The 13055-nt window shown below is 35.4% G+C and overlaps 2 protein-coding genes across 4 annotated transcripts; one reads left to right on the top strand and one right to left on the bottom strand.

Annotated features, from left to right (window-relative positions):
• Positions 1-5874: 5874 nt before the first annotated feature.
• Positions 5875-8302, top strand: LOC137713391 (protein PAL OF QUIRKY-like). Of its 3 annotated transcripts, none has more exons than XR_011065299.1 (3): positions 5875-6141; positions 6271-7092; positions 7213-8302. XR_011065299.1 is itself a non-coding variant. In XM_068452682.1 (2 exons), the coding sequence occupies exons 1-2, from the start codon at positions 5997-5999 to the stop codon at positions 6804-6806; spliced, it is 681 nt and encodes a 226-aa protein (XP_068308783.1). In that variant the 5' UTR covers positions 5875-5996; the 3' UTR covers positions 6807-8302. The 3 variants fall into 3 exon arrangements, 1 of the variants encoding a protein (XP_068308783.1); XR_011065300.1 differs by having other exon boundaries at positions 6271-7125; XM_068452682.1 differs by having other exon boundaries at positions 6271-8302.
• Positions 8303-10371: 2069 nt separating this feature from the next.
• LOC137713492 (uncharacterized) lies at positions 10372-12373 on the bottom strand. Its single transcript, XM_068452791.1, has 2 exons — positions 12097-12373; positions 10372-10704 (listed from the first exon to the last, which is right to left on the bottom strand). Exons 1-2 carry the CDS (start codon positions 12238-12240, stop codon positions 10549-10551), a joined length of 300 nt encoding a protein of 99 aa, XP_068308892.1. The 5' UTR covers positions 12241-12373; the 3' UTR covers positions 10372-10548.
• Between the last annotated feature and the right edge of the window lie 682 nt (positions 12374-13055).

Below are 13055 nucleotides of genomic sequence, written 5' to 3'. Positions count from 1 at the left end.
TCTTACGGATTCCTTTATGAGTAAATTGAATCAGACTAAATTATGAAATGAAATATTCATTGCTACAAATATGCAATTTGAGGTCTTAATCCAAACAAACCGGACGTCGGCCCTCCCTAGTCAACGTATACCAATACCGAACTTTTGTGCCTTTAGCTACTGAAAACATTTGGCCGAAATCAAATAAGATAATATATTAATCACGAGCTGGTGGTCTAATGGTAAAAGAAGAATTACAAAGCTTTTTTTAATTTAAAATTTTGAGGTTTGAAACTTGCTGCTGGTGTAGAAGTCAAACTTGTAATCAGAAGAAGATTGAAATACCTTGAGTCTTTTCGGTATCCAAAATAAGTGAATAATCATAATCTATCATCGTTATCCCCTTTAAAAAAATAAAATAAAAAGATAACATATTGGTGATGGAACAATTGAAATGATGTCGATGCCCACGCTAGCTTTCATGCTTGTTACCGAAAAAACGTCCCCGCATGTCACGTCTCCAAACGTAATGGGCAATTATGTTCATGGAACTTGTGTCCTTTGGCCTTATTCTCCTTCTCCAATTACCTCACACACGCCTGTGTGTTGGAGAGGTTTCCATGCATGTATGAAATCGCCTCAGAGAAACCGTAGCGTATTTGACAGCTAGTACAACGTGATGGATACTAGGCATTTTGCGTATCGATTGTAGCTAAACTCATTAGGTCTTTCATTGGAGTATGTTTGCAAGAATTATATTAATGGCTTAAAACGCCACGATAACAGTAAACTCGTTTCACATCTGTCATTCTATTTATATATAAGAGGAGTGTGAAAACTTCTTTTCTGTTGATCCACCTTAAATTTTCACACAAAAATGCACAAGAAGTTGGTATGACGTTTGAAATTTGAACTGATCGTCTAGGGTTTGGAGATATGAGTTTACTTGGAGAATTCGCCTGAATTTAGATGCATTTATGGAAAGACAAATCCATGTCAAAGCATTTGTTTCTTTATATGGAACCTTTCGTGGAGTATCCAACTCATGAAATTTTGAATGATCCAAAAGCAAATTATTGGGTATTCACAACTGCAGGTGAAGTTAATTTTTGGTACCTTCCATTAAGTTTCTATTTTATGAATGATTACATATGGTATACAATTTGAATACAGTAGAACGTCGATAATTTAATACTCAATAAATTAATAACTTCGGTTAAAAAATATTTTTGGCCGGTTTTGACTTAGGGATGATGTGCTAAATTTATAACTCGCTAAATTTATAAGATAACACAATGTAAAAATTCATATGGGTCTCAGTCTCATGTAATATATAAATCAATACTTTTATGTTTCTCTGTTTTTTTTTTTTTCGTTAAATGTTCATAAAAAATAATAATGTAGTACACTGAAGAATGTTCAATCTATTTTTGAAAGAACTAATTAGTTCATGAATTTACTTGGTTAAACAAATGCATAAATTATAAATTCATAGGACGAGAAACTATGTACAATATTTAAAAAAAAAAAATTTTACCACTCATTATGTTTCTATTTAATGAATGATCTCAAAAGTGGGATAGACTCTTCATGGATTTTCTACCACTTCACGTTTTTTGCACAATATTTTATAATGTTAGTACGAAAATTGAAGTTAAATTATGAAGTGGCAGATAATCCATAAAAAATCTCACTTTTAAGTGAATTTCCTTGATATTTCTCCATATGATAAAGACAATATGTACAAGTCAATGTTCATGCATGCACATATTTGTAGTAAAACCAAAACCACATCATTCTTACTAGGAATGAAACTAGAAGATTCTGGTGGCAAAAACGACGTACACGTTTGGAAGCAAAATAATGCAAATATTAAGTCTCAATGCATCGAACGTCTATTCGATTTGTAGAAGTTATGGAATAGGATTCCATAGAAAAAGTGATATATTTTGTTCTTGACGTTTATTCCTTTTGGACATCGTTGACACATAATGAAATATGGAATCTGGTAATCTTGATGCATGATATCGCATATTGTCACTAATTAAGAGTCTAATGACTATAAATAGAGTGTGACAAGGCTAAAAAGCAAGCAGATAAATAGAGATCGTCGAGAGAGAAAGACAGGGAAAAGTAACCGTGGTTTTTCTACTATATACTCTTATGTTAATCAAAGAAACGTGATTTTTCTACTTAGAGAAATCACAACTAGACGTAGGCAAAAATTTTGTTGAACCAATTTAGTCTTGCGTGTTTCTATTTATTCTCTAATTTGCTAAATTTAGTTTATTGCCGAATTCAAAGAGCAACATTTAAAGGAGAATCAGAATTATAACTATTAGTTATTTAAGAACATTCTCTTTTTTATTATTGAATTCAATTTCTTTATCTTCCACAATTGCTAGTACTACCAAAAGATTCGATTTGACATTTTAAACCCCTTAGACTTGAATGAGGATCTTCTTTTGTGAGAATTTAGAAGGTCTTTTAATTTCGTCGTAAATTGTGCAGTTAATTTTCATCAGAAATTATTTGTATTTAATTTTCAATATAAAATTTAAAATGTTTTTTGACCGCACAATATGCGAGAAATGAACATGATTAAAGGGTAACAAAGAGGATCCAGAGAGGATCTTCGTTCCTTAGACTCTATTGTTACCCATTTTTTTGGAGTTATTAACGGTGGTACATGTACAGTGCCAATTCCTATTTAATGGGAGCAATCCAGTGAACCTAGTTTCTCGAAGCTGAAACGAGCTGAAAGTGAACTTTAGGTTCCAGTTAACGAGTGAAATAGGCAATGGTGTTTAAATGAGGGTAGTTTTATCTACACACCTATTTGTATTTCTCATACATCTTTTTTTAATTTTCTACCGTTGAATTAAATGAATTGAAGAAAATCCATGAATATAATCAAATGAATTGAAAAAAAGTTAACAAAAATGTGTGTAAGATAAGGGTAGGTGTTTGGATAACACTATCTTTTTTTTTTTTTTTTTTTTTTGAAAGAAACGATAGAGTAGTATTTCATTGAAAATTCACAAACAATTGCAGAGGTTGCCAATCGGGTGCATAAGCTCCACCAAGAAATTGATTTGGAGTAAATTTGCACAGTGTAAGAAACAATAGTAAACCCCTATACGGCTACCACAAACATTGTCCTACCCCTACAAAACGTCATCAATACAAATCTATTACAAAAACACGATAAACGTAACAGACTTATACCGGTGACCACATAGGTCATCGCAAAAATGTGAGGCCACATAAAATCATCCCAATAAAGCGAGACCATAAAAAGTCATTGTTAAAAGACGAGACCACGAACTCAACGCATAAAGCGAAGACAACTTCAACCACTGCAAACACCCGACCACAACATTCATAAGGCAAGGCAACAAAATCAAACACTACTCCGAGAAAGGACCACCGATTAGTTCATCTCAGCGAGCAAGACACAAATCAAGTAGAGTAAACAATACTCAAGTAGAGAACTGCGTCACTTCCGATGGAGGAGGGGTCTTGGAATGTAAAGGGAAAGGGCGCTTGGACCCGCTAATATTTATATGGTTATACTCTTCGTCAATCTTTTTATTCACAATAAGAATGATGCATCTGTTAATCTAACGGGTATAAACAAGTTTATATTAAAATGTGAATTTGCATTGTAAAAATATTCGAAAAATGATCAAGTTAAAAGGATGATATAAGAATAAGGCTTCTTAGCCAAAATGGTCCCTAAGATTTGCATAACTCCTCACATTGGTCCCTGAGATTTCAAATCAATAGAAGTGGTCATTGAGATTGTCCACCATCCATCATTTTGGTCATTCCGTTAAAAACTCCGTTAAGTGTCCCGGAGCTCTTAGCCGAAAGTTTGGGCAATTTTCAAAGCTTCGTAACTCAATCGTTTCTTAACCAAATTCAATCCATAATATATCAAAATGAAGATAGTAAAGTGTAGAATAAGATTATACCTATTTGGAAGCCCAATGGTTGCCAGAGATGGTCGGAAAATAGCCTCAAAGTTGACTAGTTCGAGGGAAAACTGGAAAACTCGCCGAAAGCTAGGCAAACTTTAAACGTTCATAACTTCTTCAATACTCAACGAAATCAAGTGATTCAAAAACAAAAATCATACTTCTCGACGAGATGAAGAGAATCGTACTTTTTTCAGTGGCTAACTCACCGTGGTTTGGCCAGAAAAAGGCTTGAAAGTGGCTAACTTGAGACCAAGATAGCCACTTTCGAGCCATTTTCCAGCCAAACCACGGTGAGTTAGCTGCTGAAAAAGGTATCATTATCTTCGTCTCGTCTAGAAGTATGGTTTTTGTTTTTGAATCACTTCATTTCGTTAAGTATTGAAGAAGTTATGAACATTTAAAGTTTGCCCAGTTTCCAGCGAGTTTTCCAGTTTTCCCTCGGACTAGCCAACTTTGAGGCTATTTTTCGACAATCTTCGGCAACCATTGGGCTTCCAAATAGGTATAATCTTATTCTTCACTTTCCTATCTTCATTTTGATATATTATGAGTTCGAATTTGGTTAAGAAACGATTGAGTTACGAAGCTTTGAAAATTGCCCAAACTTCCGGCCAAGAACTCCGGGACACTTAACGGTGTTTTTAACGGAAGGGCCAAAATGATGGATGGTGGACAATCTCAGGGACCACTTCTATTGATTTGAAATCTTAGGGACCAAAGTGAGGAGTTATGCAAATCTCAGGGACTATTTTGGCTAAAAAGCCTTAGAATAATATTGCACATCTAAATCAGTTCAATATCATGATATTTTTATTGGGTATTGTAATTCACACGCTCATTTTTATTTTTAAACACTCTCTATTGATGTATGTCTTTTAACCATCTTTAACTTATTCGATTCGAGGATCGAAAAGGTGTTTAGAAATTGGATTCTTCTGTAGGAAGTTTAAAATTCTTAAGTGGAAGTCTAGGAGGGAGAAAAGATTTCCACCAAAGCTTACAAATTAATTAATCCAAGCTCTTAAAATTTGATCAAACGGGGTAAAATTATTATAACTTTTAAATGAGCTCCTTGTTTGTAGCCGTTTGATCAAATTGTAAAGATCCAAATTATTTTATTGGTGAGTTTTGGTGAGAGAGATCTGGAGAATCTTCCAAAAGATTGCAACTTAACCATCAAATTAACAGTTGTCGGCATGTAAACAGATTACCAATTTCGTGATGATTCCTTTTGGACTTTTGGAGCCAGTGACCTCCGAATCAATTCGATTTAATTTAAGAACCACTTCCACTTTTCTTTTAAAATACGAAAAATAAATATTTTAAAAAATTAGTAACTTTATTTTTTATGATGACTCACTGGTCCCGCTACCTAAATGGGCCCAGCGATGCCCACTCCATCTTGCTTTAAGTACTTTTGAAAAGGATCATCGCCGGATTATTTTTTTAAGGATAATTGTTGGATTTTTTTTTCTAAGGATTCTAGGAATTTTGTGATTATATTGTGTGATTAGTTTTCAGTAGATACTATTTATATTTAATTTTAAATTTTAAATTTTAGAATGATTTCTAATCGCAGTACGATGAACAATCACGATTACGGAATTCTTAGAATTCTCAGAAAAAAGATTGGACAAGGATCCTTTTTCATTTCAGGCAGCCTTTTGTTTGACAACGAATGAGAAAAAAAGAAAAAGAATATCCGAAGAATAAATCAGCGAAATTCAACAGCAAAGGCAAAGCTAATTACTAATTACAATTAAATTACGACTATGAATTATAATTAGAGGAAACAACCGCGAGATTAGTATTCCTTCGTTAGCGCGTGGGCCTCTCGCTGACGTCACCGTCACTCCTCCCCATCTATAAATACTCTACAAAATCACTCCCTGGGGTTTGAACCCTTAAGCACCTCTTCTCCTCCAAAACCAAAACCCTTCTCTCTCCTCTCTCTCGCAGCTCTCTCTCTCTCTCTCTCTCTCTCTGTAACCAAACAGCAGCTTTTCTCTCTAAAACCGAAACAGTCGAAAAGCCATGGACCTCAACAAAGCACCTGAACCGTTGAAGATCCTCTGCAGCTATGGTGGTAAAATCCTCCCCCGCCACTCCGACGGCACGCTCCGATACGTCGGCGGCCACAACCGCGTCCTCGCCGTCGATTCCTCCATTACATGTACAGGTGCGTTCGATCGTCTTCGATTCGATCTTTTTCTTTCGATTCTTGCTTGATTTCTTGAATTTTTTTACTCGATTTCAGTTGCTTCGTTTGAATTTCGATGCTGATTTTGAGTTTTTTCTGTGTGTTCAGAGCTAATGGAGAAGCTTAAGGAGTTCTGTGGCTACTCTGTGGAATTGAAGTGTCCATTGCCGAACGGAGATTTGGAGACCTTGATTGCCGTAAAGTCCGACGAGGATTTGACGAATATCATGGAAGAGTACGATCGAGCTTCTTCTCTGCCTCGTGCTCTGAAGATCAGAGCCATTCTCGCGCCACCGAAGTCCCCGAAGCAAGTCTCGCCTCCGATGTCCACTGCTACGAGCGGCGGCGACTCGTCCCCTTCGAAATCGCTCTTCTCATCGACCGATTCGCCTCCGAAACGTTTCGTTTCGCCACCAAGACGGTGCGTTTCGCCTCAAGTCTCGCCGCCGGCTGGACACCGCGCCGGATATCAGAGAGGGTCCGGACGAGTCCGCTACTATCCTTGCCATGTCCACACTCAGAGGAGCAAGCCCTGCGACATGTCGTATGTTCATCATTATCAGCAGTATCGTCACTACCACCACCACCAACACGTTCCTCACTGCGACATGTCGTATGCTCGGAGCTTCCCACAGAGAACCTAGATGACGTAATTAATCTAAAATACATTTTAAAATACAAATTACAAGGGGTGATTGGGTTTGTCGAAAGAAGGAATTTTAATTTTCTTTTTTTTTATTTTTTTTTATTTTTATTTTTTATACATTTTTCGAGGTGGTTTGGTATATAATGACAAGAAAAACACAGTTGTACTTGAATTCGTTGGGCCAATCGTTTGGATTCCGTTTGTCGCCGTTAAGTCAGCGCTGTCTTGTCAGCAGCATGCCCTCCGTGCGTGCCACGTAGCGCTCACAGTTTGTTCAGAACAAGGTAGTCCAATTAAAGTCGGTCCGCCGTTGACACGTAACGTTTCTGTTACACCTATTTTGTTGATAATATATTAATATTTGATTTGCTGTGCTAATTATTGTTTATCTCTTTAATGTGCAGGTGGTTGTGGCGTTTCACATGGAACCAGATGTCGTTTTGGCTGCGGGCCCGTGAGGAATATTCCCAAAACGCATGCGCGCTGAAATTAAGGGGAATTGGAATGAAAATTAAGAGTCATAATACGGCCTTAAAATGAAATTAAATAATTAATGATAATTAGGAGATGAACCTTCTTAGCTGTTGCCAGGAAAGCTAAAACGAATATATCTTTATTCAAACTTGGCTTGAGGGCTGGCCAGTCGGTCCTCAAGTAGGAGGAATGACTTTTAAAAGGGACAACTTGCCTTGAGGGCTGGCCAGTTGGTCCTCCTAAGTAGGAGGAATGGCTTTTAAAAGCGACAACTTGCCTTGAGGGCTGCTTCACATTCAAGTGTCCCAAAAATTGGAACTTTGTGAGTTGGAGTAACCTTTGGAGGGCTTCCAGAGCCTAATATTATATAAGCGTTACGCCAGAGTACGGTAAAATATTGACTTAACAAGTAATTTCAGGAAATTGATAATTAAGAACAGATTCTCGCTAAAAATGAATTTGAACTATATTACTGCTAGCCAGGCTAATCCCAACATCTTCACTTAGTGTAGATAATATCGTTTGCTCAAAAAAAAAAAAAAAAAAAAAACTAAAGAACATACAATGTTTTTGGGTTGTTTTACAGCAATCTAAATTGTCTAATTTTTAAGTCTCCATTCATATATTATCCTTATTAAATGATCAATTCAATGCAGACAATTCATGCATTTAATTCACGTCATGAAATTTTAGCGTTTAGAAACGTTGTGTTGGTCAACTTATTTTGTTAAATTAATGTCTCAATCACCTTTGACTTGGCCAAAATTTTGCACAAATAACCTATGAATTGAAACTTAGTGTTGATCGCTTAAATATAGAGTTGGCCAACAAAGGGTTCTCATCTACCTTATCGGCTTCGTCAAAATAAACACTAAAATAAAAAGTTTGTTTTGAACAATATTAGCACTTGTGTGATTATATAAATCTTAAGTAGAAATAAATTAAAAATTCTTCGAGGTCTATAAGATCTTTCCTATTAATTTTTGTATTATTTAGAGAACAAGTTACTCTCTTTCCTGTCCTCCATTATTCTCTATGCCGCTACCTTCACAACGAAGTTGATATTTAATAAGATAATATTGTTATCACGGAACTTGGATACAACGTTTTTGGAATAGAACAACTCAAAATAAGTAATTTATTCCCACCAAACAAAAATTTCGCTTTATTATATTGCCATTTGCAAATTGAATAAGAATATGCAATGCATCAAATTTAACGGAACTGTTATTAACACTCTAAAATCTCATTCTACACTCCTCATAAGTATAATTTTATTTCTAATTATAGAAAGTTTGGAGTGTAAAATGAGATTTATGGAGTGCTAATAGCATTTCCCAATTTTTAATACAACTTTACATTTACACGTAAGAAAGCGAGGCAATAGATTAGTATCGTGCTCGTCATTTACAAGATTCAAACATAAAAACTCACTTATAAATAAAGAAAAATACTACTAGGCCATAAGTAGTTCCAGCAAATCAAATTTTATTTACAAACATAGTTTGGCAAATGCGTCGTGCTTGTTGTGTTCATGTCGTTTTCACATCATATTCGTTATCTTAACAGGGCTTGTCATGTAAAACCTGTTATCTTAACGGGTTTTTAGCAGGTGACACAATAACGTCTTGATTTGTTAATGGGTCGTGACATTTCGTTTCGAATTAATAGGTCATACAAGAAATTACCTTGCCTAATGTCTAGATCATGCAAATGATAATGATATCTTGTTGGGTTCTTAATAGGAAACCCGAAAACAATCAACATTAACGGGTTACCCGATAATGACCCGACTCGTTAACAAGTGACCTGAAACTCATTATTTTCATGTCGTTTTTTGTCGGATTAATGAGTCATGAAAAAGATTGTCAGGCTAGTCCAACCCGTCCCCACAAAAACGACAAAAATAAAATTTCCAGGATCCACCCATGGACCTAATTTATTGCAACTCCATTAACATATACTAGCCTCCATGCACGCGCTTACGCACATGCAAAAGACATTGTTTGAATCACGAAGTGCTATGTGCAACTTACGCGTTTTAAATGTATATATATGTGTAAATTGACAAAAGGAAAGTCAAATATTTGAAGTAAATGAATAATCTTAGATCATGCTAGAAGAAACCCCTCATAAACCAATTAAAACAGTTGAATTCACATAATAAAATTGATCTCTATAGAATTTATATTAAGAATTGATAAAATAATATTTAATAAACAATTGATTGAATCACATTATTGCTAGCCCATTGTGAGGCTGAGCCCACCCTTTAGTATAGATAATATTGTTTGTTAAAAAAAAAAAAAACAATCATTTAACAAGTAATTTAATCGCATTATTATCCGCATGCGAAAGACCTTTTTTATAACCGGCATTACATGCATCTTAAGATGTTTTGAACATGTTTAAAATAGAGAAAATAATATTTAATAAACGACTGAGTGATCATTGTTGTTAGCCTATTGTAAGGCTAAACCCGCCTCCCTTCCCCTTAGTATAGATAATATCGTTTGTTACAAAAAAAAAAAAAAAAAAACAATCATTTGACAACTAATTTAATCACATTATTATCCGCGTGTGAATGATTTTTTTTATAACAGGCATTACACGTCTCTTAAGATGTTTTGAACATATTTAGAAATAGAAAAATTGAATCAAATTATTGCTAGCTTTTTTTCTTTTTTTTTTTTTTCCCACCCACACCAAGCCTTGAACCTGGGACCTAATCTAGCCCACCCCTTACCCACACCCTCACCAATAGACAATGAAATTATTACTAACTTATTGTGAGATACTAATTAAAAAAAAAAAAAAAACCATAAAATAATTAATTATTTAAAAAAACTATTAAAATGACAAAAATACCCCTATCTTATTTGATGCATTATTTTGAGATGCCTTTGAAGTTTTTTTGTTTTGGGGGCCTTTTTGTTGAAGCTTGGTGACACCAAAGCTCTATTCACCTTTTCTTCCCTCTTTATATATATAATAGATAGATAGATAGATTGATTAACAATATCTTTAGGACATCTCTCTAACTTAAGGATATGTTTTACTATTAATTAAGGGCCATGAAAAATGACAGAGAAACACAAAAGGCAGAGACTTTATCTTTTATCAATAGAGGGAACAGGGAAGTGGCTTAGTTCAGCAAATTTGTTTAAGCTAATGTATGAGGATACACGTAAAGATAATGCCGCATTCGATGCAGGCTTGTGGCCGTCCAAACGGAAACACAACAAGGGGTATCGCTGTCAGCAATTTCAAGTGGTTTCCTGCTCAAACTCTTCACCTTCGGAATCCTCTGCATTGTCTACATCATCGTCGTCTGGATCGTTGTCATAGTCTTCTTTATCGTTGTCGACAGCGGTTTTCCCAATAACGGCCATGGTGCTGCTACTCTTTCTGATTTCACTGCACTGCAACAATTAACTCATAAGACTGCCAACTTAAACAAGAGAAGAAATATACGTGCTAAAATACAATAACATCCCTATTTTTAGTTTCAAGACACTTGAACCAGCACAGATCCAATGTTTTCGTTTCTAGGCAACTTAAGGTTATATCGTTTGGCCATGAATCCGACTCTCAGAAGAACTAGGCTGTCCCATGTGACATGTGCCTCCATCCTGCTCAATTCAAACATTACCCCATCTTTGGGTTCGAGCTAAATCTTTATGCAAATATATCTTGAGAAGATGCAATTTCAAAAAGGATGGACTTCAAACTTTTCTGTAGGCAACCGGGGTTGAGAAACCCAGTTGGCCTTGTGGAATTGATAGTGTAATGATCAAGTTGTCTGTCCCATAGAGTATATCATACACCTCAAACTATTCGTCTTTCTCCTTGAGGTTTTGCTACTCAAACAACCAATTCTGAACACGGTGTCTGTTCTTCTAGTTTGTTACACTTTACAATCCCCAATCTTCAAGGCTGTAACTCACAAGAATCCCAAAATAGCACCTCACGCTGAAAAACTACCCAACGATGAAAGTAATTTTTTTTGTGAGTTCCTAAGGTTAGAGAGTAATGTAACTCATGATATACACACAAATTCCGCTTCTTATTACTGGAAATACCAAAACACTGAGCTCTTTCTTACTCGAAAGACCTTGAAATTTGACCCCGTTTCTGATTTAGTGCAGATATCACCGAGTAGCATCCTTCCCAAAGGGAGTGGCATTCTTCACCACCAACACATGATTTCCCGAGTCAAATTGGAGAACTATACACTCCCAAAGAGACCCACATACCAGTGAGGATTTGAATCGAGTACACTGACATTTAACGATGCCAAGTCTCGAAATGACCCAACAACCTGAACCTTTCATAACTTGACCTAGATCTTTAGCAAAAGGCATAAAATGTTACCAAAACAAACACTTTACGATACAAATCTGATCAGCAGAAGAACTCACACAGCTTATACGATAAAAAAAACGAAACGTTTCAAAACCAATTTTCTTTCAGGAGAACCAAAAGACTGAACTTGCAACAAGGTGCATCCAAGTAACCAAACAAAACTTGTAAAGCTTTACAGGCATATCTTAGCCTACAGACAATTCAAATGATGAACACAATAAAAATCCTTACTTTAGTTACAATTTTACAAAATTAGGGTCTTTCCTTCAAAATTAGATCTTATTAGGATTCAAATTAGGGTCTTTTTTCATAATTTCAAGCAATTGGATATTTTCCCTCTTTATTCTTTGGATTAAAATTTCAATTAGGTCGAAATCAGGGGCAATTCGACATACCCATAAAGGAAAATTAGATATGTAAATGAAAAAAAATGAAGTTTCTGAAAGCACCTTCTCTTCGAAATCGGACTCCTCCATGGCGAGGAGGAGCTCCTCACTATGGGGTTGGGGCCATTGGGTTGGAAGCAGAAACGACGTCGGTATGGTCCTTGTTGACCACGGGTACTGTTTCATGAACCCCGGGAACTGTAACATTGCTCTCTCTCCCTCTCTCTCTCTCGCCGAACAGAGTGCTTCCGTACAAACCTCAGTCACCGTGGAGTGGAGAGGACCTGCTCGACTGGACTCTCTTCCGTTTGCAGGTGAGATATGAAGACAACGTGTGGAACCCACGTGATACCACTTAGATTTTTGTAACAATAATGTTATTCCTATCACAATTTTATACCGCATTTTTTTACCATCTTAGGTGGTAAATGAGTTAAACAACCATATCATCTAAATTAATTAACATTTAATCAAAATGTTAATCAATAATTAATAAAAATATTGTTAATTAAATAATGATTGTGGTATAGTCTCAATCTTCCACCTAAAATTATTTAAGTATTTTAATTAATAAAAAAATTGAAATTAAATGATATAGTTTATCCAACTCATCTGCCATCTAAGATGGTAAAGAAATATGATAAAAAATTATGGTAAGAATAACATTACTCTTTTTGTAAACTCAGATTACATATAATTTCATGTTTTTTTCCAAATTATATTTTATTTCTGCTACTGTCTAGTGGTATTCTTCTTCAATTACAAGTGAGAGGTTTTAAATTCGATTTTCGCCAAATAATGAAATTGAACCACATTGGTGCTCGCCTATTACGAGTCTAAGTCTTCATACTCTCCCTTATTATAAATAATACTGTTGTTAAAAAAATATTTACTATAAAAAAAATGAAGTACAAAACTACAAATAACTACGATGTGTCGCTCAAGGTCTTTCGAGCCCCCTATTGTATCAATGTCTATATTTGGACGAGACGAAGGATCTTTATTTGGATCAGACGAAGAAA

Source organism: Pyrus communis, chromosome 13 (assembly GCF_963583255.1).
Source record: "Pyrus communis chromosome 13, drPyrComm1.1, whole genome shotgun sequence".
Classification (NCBI taxonomy): domain Eukaryota; kingdom Viridiplantae; phylum Streptophyta; class Magnoliopsida; order Rosales; family Rosaceae; genus Pyrus; species Pyrus communis.
This window is presented reverse-complemented; position numbering and strand designations above follow the sequence as displayed.

Bases quoted from the DNA above. Each gene is read 5' to 3' on its own strand.
- LOC137713391 (XM_068452682.1), top strand. From the start codon at position 5,997: ATGGACCTCAACAAAGCACCTGAACCGTTGAAGATCCTCTGCAGCTAT. The intron at 6,142-6,270 runs GTGCGTTCGATC...CTGTGTGTTCAG, and splicing joins TTCCTCCATTACATGTACAG to AGCTAATGGAGAAGCTTAAG.
- LOC137713492 (XM_068452791.1), bottom strand. From the start codon at position 12,240: ATGTTACAGTTCCCGGGGTTCATGAAACAGTACCCGTGGTCAACAAGG. The intron at 10,705-12,096 runs GTGCTTTCAGAA...TAATTGTTGCAG, and splicing joins AGTCCGATTTCGAAGAGAAG to TGCAGTGAAATCAGAAAGAG.